At 40.4% G+C, this 15,980-nt stretch overlaps 1 protein-coding gene across 9 annotated transcripts in view; it reads left to right on the top strand.

Annotated features, from left to right (window-relative positions):
• The window catches only part of TASP1 (taspase 1), a 271,602-nt gene that overhangs the window by 106,428 nt on the left and 149,194 nt on the right, over positions 1-15,980 (top strand). For all 9 annotated transcript variants that reach the window (XR_013999595.1, XR_013999596.1, XM_081148213.1 and 6 more), the window contains one exon: positions 448-558. Coding sequence is in view for 7 of the 9 variants with exons in the window: in XM_081148213.1 (XP_081004339.1) it covers positions 448-558 (111 nt within the window). In the remaining 2 variants the exon portion in view is untranslated. The remainder of the gene's footprint in view (positions 1-447; positions 559-15,980) is intronic.

Genomic DNA, 15,980 nt, shown 5'->3' with positions numbered 1-15,980 from the left:
TGCAAGTTAATGACATGAAAGAAGTTACTTTGTTCCTGGTTCTGTTGGGGAAACTGGGTGGATCCTGGAGATGCTTCTGTTTTTGCTGTGATTGTGTTGAGTCATACTTTATTCTCCGAGGATGGTTAGATCATTTGATATGCCCTTTACCTGTTATGTGAATTAATAGAGGATGATTGTCTAAATCATTCCTGTGAAAAAGTTTTCCTGTTTTTTGTTTGTTTGTTTCCTTTTGAGATTAGATAGTCATGTGTTTCTCAAGTTTTTGCCAAATCTCATAACTGAAGCCACTAGATTGCTCATAGAAGCCTCTTCATTCATTACTGAATTACTCTCCAGCACAGCTGCATCTTAACTAGTGCAAAAGGGTGTCTTAATGCTAGTAACACGGGACAGCCATTTAATACTGCTTTTCCTCAACAGTTTTTTGTTTCCTTCAATTTCTAGGATGTGGGGAGCATCTTGTACGCACCATACTGGCTAGAGAATGTTCACATGCTTTACAAGCTGAAGATGCTCACCAAGCTCTGTTGGAGACTATGCAAAACAAGTTTATTGGTAAGTATAACATCAGGAAAATTGCATCCTTCTAAATACAGGTTCCTTACTGTGCTGTATGCTTCATGAGTCAGGTATCACATTTTTAGTCTAGACCGAGGTACAGGGCCTGGCACAGACTTAGACCCTCAGTTAATATTGGCCATGAAAAGAATTCCATCACAGCCGCTATTGTACCATGAAATCTGCCATATAACTACTGTAATGCCCCAGCTGTGAGATATTGTCCAGGATTTGAGTATATACAATAGAATACAATTCAACTAAAATAAAATTTAAGGTGCAACTTTCTTTTAAAGTTTTAAAATATAATTTTACTCTTTTTTTTTTTTTAAAGTCAGCATTTTAAAATTCAGTATTTATGGGTCCAGTGCTACCACATACAGCTGTGTAGGGTTGAGTTGAAATACTGCTCGGGCTCCATTTGCCATCCATGTAAGGGCTTTCCCATCACTTAACATTGAGCTTATCACTGTGCAAAGATTTGTGAAGAACTATACGAAATAAAAAGCATTAAATGTTAGGGTAATTAGCCACGAACTCATCAATTAGAGGGGATGGTCCAGGGATTGGAGGGGAAATGGTGCTTTTAAGGGAGGTATCAGTAGAGAATGTAGAAGTATTAATAGACTTTGATTTTGACATTAGGAGGTAGTGTAGCCCTCTGGGTCCATTCATAGGATAGAAACCATACATTAGGTTAATCAGGGGAAATTTAATATGGAGAATTGTTAACTATGATGAAAGAACAATTGTAAGATATAAGGAAACTACGTGGTACTCTAGAGCTGAGAGAGTGTCCAAGGAAGGACATACTTGGAAGGGGCTCAGACATAGTTTGAGAAGGTGTGGTTTGGCCACCAGGTAGCAGAAAAGTTTACTAGTTTGGCCAGTATGGAACTGGTCTGGAGATGCTGGGTAAACAATAGGCCACACTCTGGAGTGCAGATAGGGTGCAGGTAATCAGCAGTCAGTGGCTGGGTGCAGTGGACACAGAGGTCACCAGAGCATACAGGCCATAGGGCACTTGCAGAGGGAGTGACTGCTTGGTGTTTGACCCTCTGGACCACAGGGGCTGCATGTAGGTTGTGCAGGGCCTTGATAAAGGAGTCCTGACAGGTGAAGGTGTGCAGCCAGTGGGAGCCTCTGGTTTCCATGTTGAGAGGGCTGTAGACAGGCTTAGTTGCAAGGTCCCAGATGGACTGTGCTGTGAGTCTGTGACTGGGGAGGCTACCAGCTATCCTCACACCACACCACCTCTCCTGAGCCCATGCTGGAAGGGTGCCTATTTTAACTCTGTTTATGTTCTTTAACTCAGATTAATACCTAACTCCTTTCCTTTGTTCTACTAGTCCCCTGGTCTCTTTTTACGTGGCACTTAGTGTTTGTCCTCTTTTCAATCTCCACTGAGTGATAATTGGATTCCAAGGAGCTTCTTTGTTGTCATCATGGGAGGGACTACCTGTTCCTCGGTCATCCTCCTCTGACCGTTGGCTTCTGCCAAGGTGGGATGTGCCCTCTACCCACCTATGGGCTCCTGGCCTCTGTCGCTGTGGAATTCAGTATGGTGTTTGTGGCTGCCTCAGTCGTGACAGCAGATGCTAGTGGTAGTGGAGTCAGGTGGTCTGCAAACTTGGAATAATCAGTGGGATTGCCAGTCCTCATGCACACCAGGCTACTTCTTCTGCTCTCCTCTTGCTGGCCTGAGGGTGGCATGGGAATGAGGGTCTCCCTATCTGCCCCTCTGTCTCTTTAGGCCTCACCTGTTCTTGAATCCTCAATGAGAATGACCTGAAGCACTTTATTGAATCTAAAATGACAAATTCGATAGCTAGTTCTCCCTTTCCAGATTTGGGTCCACACTAAGGAGTTAGAGCTCCATTCCTTTCTCTTCTGTCGGTTTGTTGTACTCTCTTTTTAAAAACTCTTCTCTTCAGAACTACTCACAGAGTTTGACTGCAGCATTTCATTTTGCCTCTGGATCCCATGACCTAGTGCACACTGAACACAGTCCTAAGAATTCCAGACTCAAATTTTTAAAACATATCTAAAATCTTGTATTTAAAACATGGTTTCCAGTTTTATTGTCTTTTCCTGACATGTGAGGTCAAGCAACTTTTCATATATAACTGGCCTTTTGTATTAATCTGTGAATTATCTGCTTATAGCTTTTGACAGTTTTTATATTGTACTGCTTAGGTGATATTCTTTTAATTTACAATTAACTTTTATTAATGGTAAAATTACCTTAAATGAAAGATTCTAAAATGGCATAGCAGAATTTAAAAATAACCCTGTCTATTTCTGAGTGGTGGTATGTTTGATATCTGTGACTCTCTGCACTAATAAGGGATTTTTTAAGTAAGTAATTTTACAATTATGATAAAATAATTTGCATTTATGTATTTTTTTCTAAAGTCGTCAGTGACTTATTAAGAGAATGATTTTTTCCTTTTTTTGCAATTTGAAGCAAACTCTGAAATATTACCTTACATATGGGTTCTTTAAAAATCTATTTTTGATGAGACTTTAATGGGGTAGAATGAATAGAGTAAAATTGAAAGACACTTGGAAGATTGAATTCTCTTTGTTTCTACTTGCATTACCATTATGCCAAGATCCAGAGCTTTGGTTTGACTTAATATAGGAAGCATAAAAGAGAGTAACCAATTCATGCATTTTTAAAACAACCACTGTTTATGTAATATACAAACCCCATAAAAATGGGTACTGTAAAAATAGTGCCTTAATAATACTCCATGCTAACCAGCTGATTATAGACTGAGTGCTTAGTTAAGTAGGGAAAAAATAAATAGATTTCCTCTTTAGTTGTGTTTTTTAAGTGATCACACACACACGCACACACCCTTACAATGATTCAGATGTGACTTTTCCTATTCATGGTTATTTTTGAACGAACTTGGTTTCATGAATTATTCCTTTTTCATGCAAACTGTGACTGCACATGTGGTATGTGAACTTCAGGGTGGCATTATAGCTTCCTGCCCAGTTCTCAACACGTAATGTCACAGAACATTTTTTAGTTGCTTCTGCTCACTACTAAATATACTGTAGGTAAAATGTTACCTACAAAACTCAAATGTCTTTTATTCTTTTTGAATTTCTAGGCTAGATTTGTATTATCAACCTACAATCTGTATGACCTTTGTTGAAAATTCTGTGCAGCGTATATATTATGATTTTTAAACAAGTGGTTTTGCTCTTTGTTCTTTTATTTTATTCCTTTAGGAAGTGTTCTTATAATACTAGTGATATCATAGGTTTATTTTCAAGTACAGAATGCCATCAACAGTTGAGGTGAAGGCAGTCCATTCTTGTAGTTTTCTGTCAAATTGAGAAGTTATATTCAATAAATATTTTCTTGCAATGACCAAATTTTTAGCTAGCATCCCAGTAATTCATGAGCTCTAGCTTTCATAGGAGGAACAAAAGTACATTGTAAACTCTTACCTGAGATTATCAGTTATGTTTCATGTATTTCTTTATAATTCAGAAAACTTTAAAAATGTACCATTCTCTTCTCCAGTGCAGTTCTGGGTTTTATAAGACTTTTCTCCACATTCTTTGTGCATGTTTCTCTTTTTCAAACATTAAATGTTTTTTCCTTTGCACCTATCTGGAACTTGAGGGACTCCTAAGATAATTTATTATTTTTATCACTAATTCTTGGGCCCTGGGCTCTTATACTTTCAGAATTTTTACCATCTTTTTACTTATAAATATTCATTGAAAGCCATGCATGTACTTTGCAGTTGTAGGGTGAAGGCCATGAGAGAGAAGCAGAATTAGTTTGTATAGAAAGGAGTCAGGTATCAGAGACTCTCAAAGAGAGAATCTGTGGGACTTGATGGTCATTTGAATGTGACAGATGCAGTCAAAGAGACATCAAAAAACTAGAGTTTTTGCTCAGCCAGCGTGGCTTGGTGGTTGAGCATTGTGACCAATGAACCAGGAGATCATGGTTCGACTCCGGGTCAGGGCACTTGCCTTGGTTGCAGGCTCAGTCCCCAGTGAGGGGGCATGCAGGAGGTAGCCGATCAATGACTCTCTCATCATTGATGTTTCTATCTATCTCTCCTTCTCCCTTCCTCTCTCTGAAATTAATAAAGATATGTTAAAAAACAAAAACCAAAAAACTCTCCCAAAACCCTAGAGTTTTGATTATGATGGGCTTGAAATTGCATGCCAATAAGAGAATATGAGAATGGCTTGGTATGGAACATTGGACATGTAGAGAAAATGGGATTGATTTTGACCATTTAGGCACAGAGGTATTTGTAAACAAGACAGTCAGTGGGATATATGGTACTGGAGCTTCAGAGGGAAGTTGAGACTTTTAGCTTGTCCTCATAATTTGTGGTGTCCACAGAATGGATGATTCAGCTCTGAAGGCTGGATCTGCTTGCATGACGTATTGTCAGAGAGGTCTTTCCTAACCACCCTACCTAAATCCTTACTCCTTTCCCTACTCTTCTACTCTGGTTTATGTTTCTTGTTAGTACTTCTTGATTGATTCTATACATATTTGTTTATTATTGTCTATCTCCCTTCAGCAAGGCATAAACTGAGAGCAGAGATCTGACTATCGTTTCCCCCACATCGTTATATCCCCAGAAGCTAGAATAGTTCCTAACAATCAAAATATTTGTTGAATGCCTGGCTGGCGTGGCTCAGGGGTTGAGCATCGACTTATGATCCAGGAGACTGAGGTTCGATTCCTGGTCAGGGCACATGCCTGGGTTGCGGGCTCAATCCCCAGAAGGGAGCGTGCAAGAGGCAGCTGATAAATCACTCGCTCTCATCATTGATATTTCTATCTCTCTCTTTCCTTCTCCCTTCCTCTCTCTTTAATCAGTAAAAATATATTTAAAAAATATTGGTTGAATGAATTAAGAATAGAGCGGAAGGTGAAAATCTTAGAGGATATCTGCCTTTGAGGGGGTGGGGAAGTATTCTGTGAAAGAGATTGAAGAGAGAGGGACAATGGATGCAACCAAGGAGGACAATGATCTAGAAACCAGAGTCAGAAGAAATTGTTTTGATATAACCAAGGGATTTCCATGTGTTTAGAGATATAAATGAATATCAAGAAAAAGCTTTTGGGTTTAGGCATTAGGGGGGTATGAGTTCAAGCTTGTGCAGTGGCAGCAGGGAAAAAATGACCAGAAATAGTGAAGCAGGTCTTTGAGTCAAGGTCTTTGGTGACAAGCTAGATGGTTGAGTTTGATAGATGACTGGCATCCACAACTTTGCACTTAAACTGTGTACTAATACACAAACTTATTGAAGATAATTTTGTACTTTTCATATTTTTCATTTTTAATTGGAGTACATCTCCTAGAGGGTCACAGAGTTGCAAAATAATATTTTTCTTCCCACCTGACATATGATACTTATGTAGAATCCCAGAATATTTTTAAGTGTGTAGAAGTTTACAAATCAGAATAAATTTAAGAGACTGGGTGTAATGCGGACAAAGGGATGAAAGAAAATATAGAAAATGGCTACAAGGATGACAGTCATTTTAGAAATGAATGTGTTTTTCTAAGGGCCTTCAGGAATATTCTTTTGGAAGCTAATGGCAAAACTGAATACTTTTTGCTTGTCTTTTTCTGGGGAGTTGTTGCAGCCTCTTAGAGCGTCTTCCTTTTTTACAAAATAGAAGCTTAAGAAATAATGTCCCCAGAAATGTATCTTATTTAAAACAAGATGCTGAAATCTTGTGTGGGAAGGCTAGAAGGTTTGATAATAGGAAGAATGGTTAGATAATAATCAGAATTGTTGAAAGAAGTAAAAATTTGAGCCATCATTATTCTTATTTGGCTAGAATGGATGGTTAAAAATAAAATGTATTGACCTAGGCAATCATCATTGACAAATAAATAGTTCACCTACTTATTAAATTGAGTAATACCTAAATTTGATTTTTCAGTGCATATTAAGTGTAAGAAACAGAATAATCAGAATTTCCAAGAAACCCAGAAGTTACCTTTTGTGACATGGCTGATGCATTGTTCTGGGCAGCCTCAATCATTTTTCAACTTTTCCTCTCCTTTTATAAGTAAGAAGAACAAAAAACTTGTTATTGTATTAAATTACTAACAGAGTTGATCATCAGCTGACTAATAAGATGGACTTATCAGAATAAATGGAAATGGTAGCCAGCAACAGAAGTGTAACTCTCTAGTGCTTTGGGCATTCCCAGCTGAAGTTGGTTTTCTTCCTGTGGCTTAGGTTTCCTGTTTAAACAAGAATTTTAGCTTTCTCTCAGAGCCTGGAAATCCCTTATATTTTGGACACTTGGAGCTTTCTAAATAGCAGAGAATGATTGTGTTAACCGCAGATGTGTTCCTAGTAGGCTTTTTGGGAAACAAAGACCACTTATTTTAGCTGTCAAATTTTGATAATTGGAAATAAATTGGTAATATTATTTGATTGGAAAGCAAATAATAAGCACAGTACTAAAAAAGTAAAAAAAACAACAAGTCTGTAAACAGTGTCATGTTACTTTAAAAAGAACCATAGTTTTGTTGCTGGTCTATTTGATTTTTAGGCACCGTGGACTTGATTATAAAGGTTGGTGCCATCACAGAATTGGGAGCTGCTGAGCTATTCACAATAGGTACTTTATTTTGAATTTTATGTTAAAAGATGCTTAAGAAGTATTAGGATGTAATTAAAACCACACAAGGAATTTGTTTTATTCCATGCAGAAAAAAAAAAGAAAGAAAAAGAAAAATCTTTGTTTCCATATTAGCAATTTTTTTTTCTCCTAAGGGTACTGATTAGGTGATCAAAAAGCATTTTTGTCTGTTCCTTTAGTTTGTGAGCATGTGGAGAAAACCACTAATATTAGTTACAGTAAACTAGAGCACATAATTATAATGTTGCAAGAAGGAAAGGAAAATTAAATCATATGAAGCTGAAGGCTGAGTTGTGCAGTATTTTGAGTGTTTAGTTTGAATGGGGTTTAAGTTACACTTGGTGTGTGTAGGTAAAGAAATCAATCCATAATTATTATAATGCTCATAATAGATTTTAGAATTGTTTTTATGGTTGTAAAGTTGCTTCCCCTCATTGTAACCTACTTTTCTTTTTCAGTCAGCAGATATTTGAGAGTAACTGATTTCTGAGCCTGGGAAGACCATATATTCATGGGGGAAGAATAGGGTATATGTAAACAGCATTATTCTTAGCCTTTTATGAATGCGGAATGTAGAACCCAGTCCATTCATTGGTATTAATCATGGGCAGCTTATGCTGAGTGCTTCTCACATAGTCCGTCTGAAGCTCAGTGACACTGATGATTTTCTGCTATTTTACTTCGCTTCTGGGTAGATTTTCAGTTTCAAATTGGATAAGCTTAGAGTGTCTTCTTTAAGTAGCAGATTTGTATTTATTTAAAACATTTAAACCAAGTAGAAGTCTTCACTTGAATTTGTGATTAGGAATTCTGTAATTATTTGGGGGGGCGGTAAATTTTGAATGTGTTTGCTATGAGTCTGTGTGTGTGTATGTGAAATGAATGCATACGTTTTAGAAGTTTCTTTAAATGTCGAAAATAATCCTGCCTGTTTTACGTACCTTTTTTCCTTTTCTCCTATAAAGTATAATGTTCAAAAGAGCTTCTTGTTATATCCTGTAACTATTTTGATATAAAGATGCAAAACAAGTGGCCATTTTACAAATTTAGAAACCTGTATTTAAAGAATCCAACCCAAATGCTAATAGTCTGAGAACTGATAAAAATGATACAGGTGAAAATTAACTCCCTTTGGTTGAATGATTTTGAAGCAACACAATTTAAGCACAAATATTTATGAGTGATTAGCCTTTGATGAAAAAAATACTTTCTAAGACAATCAAATTTTAATAGATTAAATGATAATTAGTATTTATAAATGTTACTAATTAATATTCTTAATTAGAATTTTTATTAAGAGTATTAGATATGATAATATTGTGGTTGGGTAAGAGAATGTCATTGTTTTTAAGATATGTCTTCTGAAGTATTTATGATGAAAAATTATACTATTTGAAACTGACATTCAAATGGCTCAGAAAAATAGTATTTATGAATGTAATGCTTTTGTACTGTAGGTTGATGTTGACTCTGTAAGGTAATTGTGTGTGTGTGTATGTGTGTGACCTGACTTACATTGTAACACGTTCATTCTGGCTACAGTGCTGACAATAGACTATGGGCAGGGGAGCTTCGGAGAGGAGAACCTGGGAGACCAGTGTGGATGCTATCAGGCTATCAGGTAGGAGATAATAGTGGTTTGGACTCGGGTGATGGTGGTAGGATGGAAAGAAGTGGTTGGACTCTGGATAGTTTTTGAAGGTAGAGCTGACATGATTTGCTAATCCGTGGACATAGGATGAAAGATAGAGTCAAAGATGAGTTCAGTTTTGGCTTGGGCAACTGGCAGAATAAAGTTTCTGTTTATTGATGTGAGGAAACCTCCAGGAAGAATATGTTTTATGGGAAAGATCAATCAGTGTTCCAGGCAGTGCTTGTTAAATGCTCAAGTGCAAATGTTAATTAGGCAGTTGCATATTCAGGTCTCTCCTTCAGGGGAAGGCCTGAGATACAATCAATTTGAGAATCAAGAGTGCGCCGATGATATTTTAATGTGATGCACCCTATGAGTTCACCAGGGGAATGAATGTAGGTGAAAGAAGATGTTGAAGGATCCTGGAATATTTCAGAATTAAGGTCAAGGAGATGAAGAGGAACCAGCAGGAGATTGAGGAAGGGTAGCCAGTGTCCTCCTGGGTAAAATCCAGGAGCTTGTGAATTCCTGGAAGTCAAGTGAAGTAAGTGATTCAAAGAGTGATCGGCAGGTCAGATGCTGCCTACAAGTAGACAGAAAGATGAGCCCAAGAGACTGACAGATCATCGACTTGAGCACTATGTGGAGGTCATGGGCAGCCTCACAAAGAGCGTTTGGTTGGAGTGGTGGGGATAAAAATCCCCATTTGCGCGGGCAGGGGAAGGGAACGAGGGGAGGGGGTAGGAGACGGTGAGCACAAACGTCTTTCAGGGAACCTTTCCTTATAAGATGAGATGGGGGATAGCTGGAGGAAGAAGCTTGTTGGTTTGTTTTGGACTATATAGGAGACAGACAATATATGTTTGTTTTCGTATATGGAGAAATTAGAGCAAATGGTCTAGGAGAATGACCCAGGAGAGACACATGCCTTCGCTGTGTCTTTGGGGCGGCGCGATGTGGAGGACGAACGCTGTTGGAGGTCCTTGAGGGGTGAGAAAGAAACAGACCATGCGCAGGGACCAAGCAGATACGGTGGGGCCCATGAGGTTGTTGTCCCTGATTGCTTGTCTTTCTCAGGGACGTGGGAAGCAAGGGCAGCTGCAGAGGCAGGGTGAGGAAGGAGAGACTAGATTTGAGGAGAAATGAGAAAGTGCAGATCCGTACTTGGGAAATGTATGAATCCTGGGCAGCATCAAGGGCCAACACTGAGGTTAGTGGTTGTGGGTTTAAAGAGAGTGGTTAGCCATGGTAGGGCCACTCTCCAGCCAAATGCAGCTTATGGGTGCAGGCATGAAGCAGGGTTTAACTCTGCTTGGAGTTTTGCCAGGTGAGTAAGGTGGCCAAGACCAGGCCAAAATAGTTGGAAGTTCCTGCAGGGAATTAATTATAATGATGGACCATGGACTTTAGCTCGTTTAAGGACCAAAGCAAGGACTTGACAGGGGTGAGGGACAGGTTGAAGACTTGTTGGGAATGGGTACTAGAGGGTGCTCACTCTAGTGAGATGCTTGCAAGTGAGATCTTATGGGAGAAGCGGTGGTCCTTTGTAACCACAAGGACTAGGGTATGGTAAAGGGCGTGAGTGGCTGATGTAGAGTAGGGGACAGGATTCTTGGGAGAGAAGAGGTCAAGGAATTGAGAGGTCAGGGAGTTGGAAGTGTAATCTTGATACCTTGAAATCACTAGGAAGGATGGCAGGGCAGATGCCAGAGAAACTGATCCAGGAGCATAGAACTTTGAGGAGTGATAGGGAGTGACCTCTGGGGGCCAGTAGATGAACTGCCACACAGACAAGTCCAATGACAGGAAACTCAGATCTGGTTAACGGTATGTGTGCAGCCCTCAGGAGGAAGGTACTACCCATCTCCAGACACAACATATTTTGTTTCCACAGAACTCATTTACATTAGCATAAATTTTAAACCTGTGTACCCCTAATGAGTGTGGAAATGCCAACTGTTTGTTACAATTGAAACGGAAAGAAAAATGCACGGTTCTCTGAACCCACAAGCACTAACATTGCAGTATGTTGGCACCTGAACCTGCACGTCCCCAAATTGGCTGTTTTTGCTGGGCTGTGGCATTAACTGACACGAAACAGCCACAGGGCTCGGAAGTCCTGGGGTGGAGCCCAGCCAGATGGGTACAGAAAGTGAGTTATTCTCCTTTTCTTCAGCCCAGAAGTTGATGCATCAACTTAAGTACGAAGTGAAAATGTGAGTCGCCGGCACTCCCCTTTCTCCGCCACTGCGCCCACCACCGAAACAGCTCTGCTCATTCGCCTGTCTGCACAGGTCTTGCTCTTGCTAAAGATGGCTGAGGCATGCGTGCTGTTTTGAAATGTTTTGGGTTGAACGGTATTTCTAATGTTAACGTTTTTGGTTGCACACTAGATTAGGGTTTTGTGGCCACCACTGACTGGGCTATATTTAGTTGTCTCTCTCGGTGGATATGCATAATTGAAAACGTGCAAATGAAAACATCCCTCTGTCCCCTCTTCAAATTTAGACCTTTTTATGAGTCTCACTCACAGTAGTGCTTCCCTTGATTTCTATGTTTCCGACAATTTCGTGGGTGGAGGGCCTTTTTACTCTTTAGTAATTATCCCTTTCTGGGATACAGGTCCAAAATAGACCTTGCTTATATGGAATTCCCCAGATTCTCAGAGTGACCTTTCAATGTTTATCTCAGCTATTAACATAAGAACTCTCTTGATGAATTCTGTGTATGTATTTGTGTATCTGAGTAAACTTGATAACCTGTAGAATTCCCAGGATTTTTATTTATTTATTTTTCCCTCCAATTTTTTTTTTTTTTAAATCCACACCCGAGGACATGCTTCAAGAGAGGAAGGGGGAGAGAGTATATGCCCTGACCCGGAATTGAAGCGGCAGCCTTTTGGTGCACAGCACTACACTCAACCAACTGAGCCGTTCTGGCTGGGCCCCGAGTTTTTAAGAGTGATAGATTAGCTTTATCCCAGATGTGTCTTTTTCCTTAGGGTTGCTTGAGTTTGGTGGCCAACTGCTCATCCTTCCATAAATTAACGGTAACTGGCAAATTGGTCTTTCAATGCCATTGATTTTATATTAATTCTAGTAGAGACACTTTTACAAATGCAGATGAAGGAATGGAATTAAATTTTTTTCGTTATGTTGCTTTCTTTCTGGTTGTTCTTTCATCACAAGATCTCTCTCCAATAATGTCTAAAAATTTTTTTTAAATCATGGCTTTCATTTTTGCCTATCAGCCAGTTTTAAAGATATTTATGGTTTACCTCTGCAGGTTTTTGTGGGTTTTTTTGGTTTATTTATTAGACATAGTAAATGGTTACCCACTGCCCAAGGCTTCTAAGCATGTAGACTGTAAAAATCCACAATTAAATCAAACAGGGCAGCTAAAATTCCACAGCAAAGGTGAAAAAAAAGTTCAGGGCTTTATTTAGTAAAGAATGACAAGCTGAAAAATAGATCCTGCCCAGCACCTAAGGTTAACAAATGAGAGCTCTGCTGAATGAGGGCAGGGTGGGAATTCCAGAGATGAACAAGGCCTCGAGGGACCAACGAAGGGAAGGAAGTTGGAGCCTTCAGCTAGGGGAAGAATTTCACTACTAGGAAGCAGTAGACCTGTCCGTGCCTAGGATTCTCTGACAACTGTCCTGGAGGTAATGCAGCCAATCCTGCATGATGATGGCAGGACATGTAAATAGCTTGATTGAAATGTCAGGTTGAGGTCAGTGACCCCTTTGCACACATTCTGGTGTGGTACATGGACAGCAGTGACTCAAATGCTCTTCTTGGTAGAGCACCTGCCTTCAGTCCCCAGTGGGATTTCTTCTGGTCCCACTTCTACCCTAAGCAGCATCTAGCAGCTATTTCTAGCTGTTCCTGAAACCCATCACGTCCCTACCCTTCCAGAAGTTTGGATCATTTTCTCTTCGATTTTATGAGCCAGCAATCATTTATTTTACTTAAAATCATTCTAATTGTGATTCCGGTCCTAGCAATGACAAGAATATGGATTGATATTCCTGTTGACTTCTTTGTTTAATACCCAGAGCGATTCTCCTTTTCGTTTCTTCAGATCCTACATCCTTAAATATGATGGCACAAATACGGGAGGTAGTTATCTCATTTGTTTATATTCTGAGTTTATTATCTACATGAATGTCCAGATTATACACATGTGATCAGAGTGAATGTGTCTCTTGCCATCTGTAATTGTAATTTCATTCCAGAGCAGTTATAGACAGGGGTATTTAAAGAATCTATTTGAGACATTTTATTAGGGTGAATGAAGCTTAATCTTTATTATTTCTTGAATCTTTTTCACTTGTTTTATGCAGACTCCTTGCATATATATTAATAAGACTTTGGATAGTCATAGTTTATTAATATTTGCCACCAATTTTCCGTATGGGTACAGAAAGCATCTAGCACGGAGCCCAACGTGCCACTCTGTGTCAGTTTTTCTTTCTCACTGGGAAGAATAAGAAATAGTGTTTACTTTTATACAGAACATTTAACATTTTAACTGGGAAGTTAATACCCTATCACCTTGCCACCTAATTGCTGAGTGTCAGTTGAGCACAGATTCTAGCTGTTGTAGAAGGTTAACCAGGTAGGTACATTAATAGATTTTGTTCAACATTGTGATCTTTGAGAACCAGCAAAATGCTGTCAACTGTCTTTCTACCATCGGCATTACTACCACCAAATGTTTAAGTAGCACCTTAGAGGTTACAAAGTTCATATACATAAAATCAATCCTCACAATAACTCAGAAAGATGTCTTTTAATTGAAGAAGCTGAAGCATGGGTTGTGTTTGTTTTTTTCTAAAGTAGGTCTTAAGAACATGATTGTAAAACTCAAAAAAAAAGGTGTTCTGTCTGAATCAGTACTTTTTTTTTTTTAATTTATCTTTATTGTTGAGAGTATTACAGGTATCCCATTTTTCCCCCAATTGACCCCCTCCACTTCGCTCCCACCCCCTCCCCAGGCCTTCACCCCGTTATTAACTGTGTCCATTGGTTATGCATATATGCATATAACTTCTTTGGTTAATCTCTTCCCACCCTCCACCCCCCTTCCCTCTTTCCTCTGAAATATGATCGTCTATTGCATGCGTCAGTGTCTCTGGATCTATTTAGTTCGTCAGATTCTTTTGTTCATTAGCTTCTTCTTAAAGAAGACTCTTCAACTTTTCCTGTAGTGCTGGTCTGGTGGTGATGAACTCCTTTAGCTTTTTCTTATCTGTGAAGCTCTTTATGTGACCTTCAATTCTAAATGATAGCTTTGCTGGCTAGAGCAATCTTGGTTGTAGTTTCATGTTTTTCATCACTTTGAATATTTCTTGCCAGTCCCTTCTGGCCTGCAAAGTTTCTGTTGAGAACATCAGCTGACAGTTTTATGGGTGCTCCCTTGTAGGTAACTAATTGCTTTTCTCTTGCTACTTTTAAGATTCTCTCTTTGTCTTTAACCTTTGGCATTTTAATAATGATGTGTCTTGCTGTGGGCCTCTTTGGGTTCCTGTTGCTTGGGACCCTCTGTGCTTCTTGGACTTGTAAGTCTATTTCTTTCCCCAGATAGGGGAAGTTTTCTGTAATTATTTTTTCAAATAGGTTTTCAATTTCTTGGTCTCTTTCTTCCCCTTCTGGCATTCCAATAATATGAATGTTGGGCTTCTTGAAGTTGTCCCAGAGGTTCCTTACACTGTCTTCATATTTCTGGATTCTTTTTTCTTTTTTGCTCTTCTGGCTGGGTGTGTTTTGTTTCCTCATGTTCCAAATTGCTGATTTGATTCTCAGCGTCCTCTGCTCTACTGTTGATTCCATGTAAATTATTCTTCATTTCAATTCCTGTAGGCTTCGTTTCAAATTGGTACTTTATTATGTCATCGATTTTCTCAGTTATTTCCCTAATAGTCTGTTTAAACATCCTTATAACCAAAATTCTGAACTCTGTATCTGTTAGCTTGCGTGGATCTATTTCATTTAGTTCCTCTTCTAGAGATTTCTTCTGTTCTTTCCTTTGTGACATGTCTCTTTGCCTCCACATTTTGGCTGCTTCCAGGTGTTTGTTTCCATGTATTAGGTAGAGCTGCTATGTCTCCTGGAATTTGTAGAATGGCTTTGTGTAGTAGGTGTCCTGTAGAGTCCAGTGGCTCAGCCTCCCCAGTCACCTGAGCTGGGCCTTCTAGGTTCTCCCCTGTGTGGGCTGTGTGCACTGTCCTGTTGTAGTTGAGCCTTGGTTGCTGTTGGTGTCACTGGGAGGAATTGACCCCCAGGCCAATCAGCTGTGAGGACCAGCTGCAACTATAGCCAAAGAGCTGGTGTGCTGGAGACGCCCCTATGGAGCAGGATTTACTTCAGTGGGGCTTTGGTGGTCACCAGGTGTGCCCCTCAAGTGTCACTCATGGGTGTGGTAGGGTTGTAATTCAGCATGGTCCAGTCTGACCACCAGCTGCACTGTGTCTGGGGCCTCCTGGGAGGTGCAGAGTCAGCCTGTGCCAGTGCCTTGCCCAGGGCCACCCAGCATGAGCTACACAGCAAACCGTAGTTGGCTGTTACTTGTGCTGGACTTGGCCGTGTCCAGGAGAGGCCCAGCTATGAGCCAGTGCAGCTGCCGCTAGCGCCAGGCCTGGGGCCGCTTATCAAGCCCTATGGGTCCCACTGCTGCTTGTTTGAGAGATTTTAGGAAAGTCCTAAGCATGAGGCCTGAGAGGCCACTTGCATAGAAAAGCCCCTGGAAATGGCCGGGATGAGCTGCAGGTGAGGAGGGGCGGGGCCTCTGGGAATCACGGGGTGGGGCCAAAGATGTGAGTCAGGTGCTGGCGATTCAAACATGGCGCCTGCCTGCCGGCTGTGTGCGGGGAGGACTCACCATGGCCTCTGCCAGCCCCTCTGCCTCTCGCCCTGACTTCTGGCAGGTTAGTTCCTCCCCGAGTGTCCCGGGTCCTTTCCGGCTGCTCCCGGCACTGGGCTCAGAGGGAGCGTCCGAGTGAGTCTGTGCGCGGGCCCTTCAGAGGAGCTGCTGGGGCTCCTGCAGCCTCCGCGACCCTCAGATAGTCCCTGCTGGTTTCACAGCCTGAGGTATGGGGACATCTCTTCCCGGCCCCGGAGCCCT

This window comes from Miniopterus schreibersii (assembly GCF_964146895.1).
Source record: "Miniopterus schreibersii genome assembly, chromosome: 10".
Classification (NCBI taxonomy): domain Eukaryota; kingdom Metazoa; phylum Chordata; class Mammalia; order Chiroptera; family Miniopteridae; genus Miniopterus; species Miniopterus schreibersii.
The sequence above is the reverse complement of the archived record's forward strand: the minus strand, read 5'-3'. Positions and strand labels throughout refer to the sequence as shown.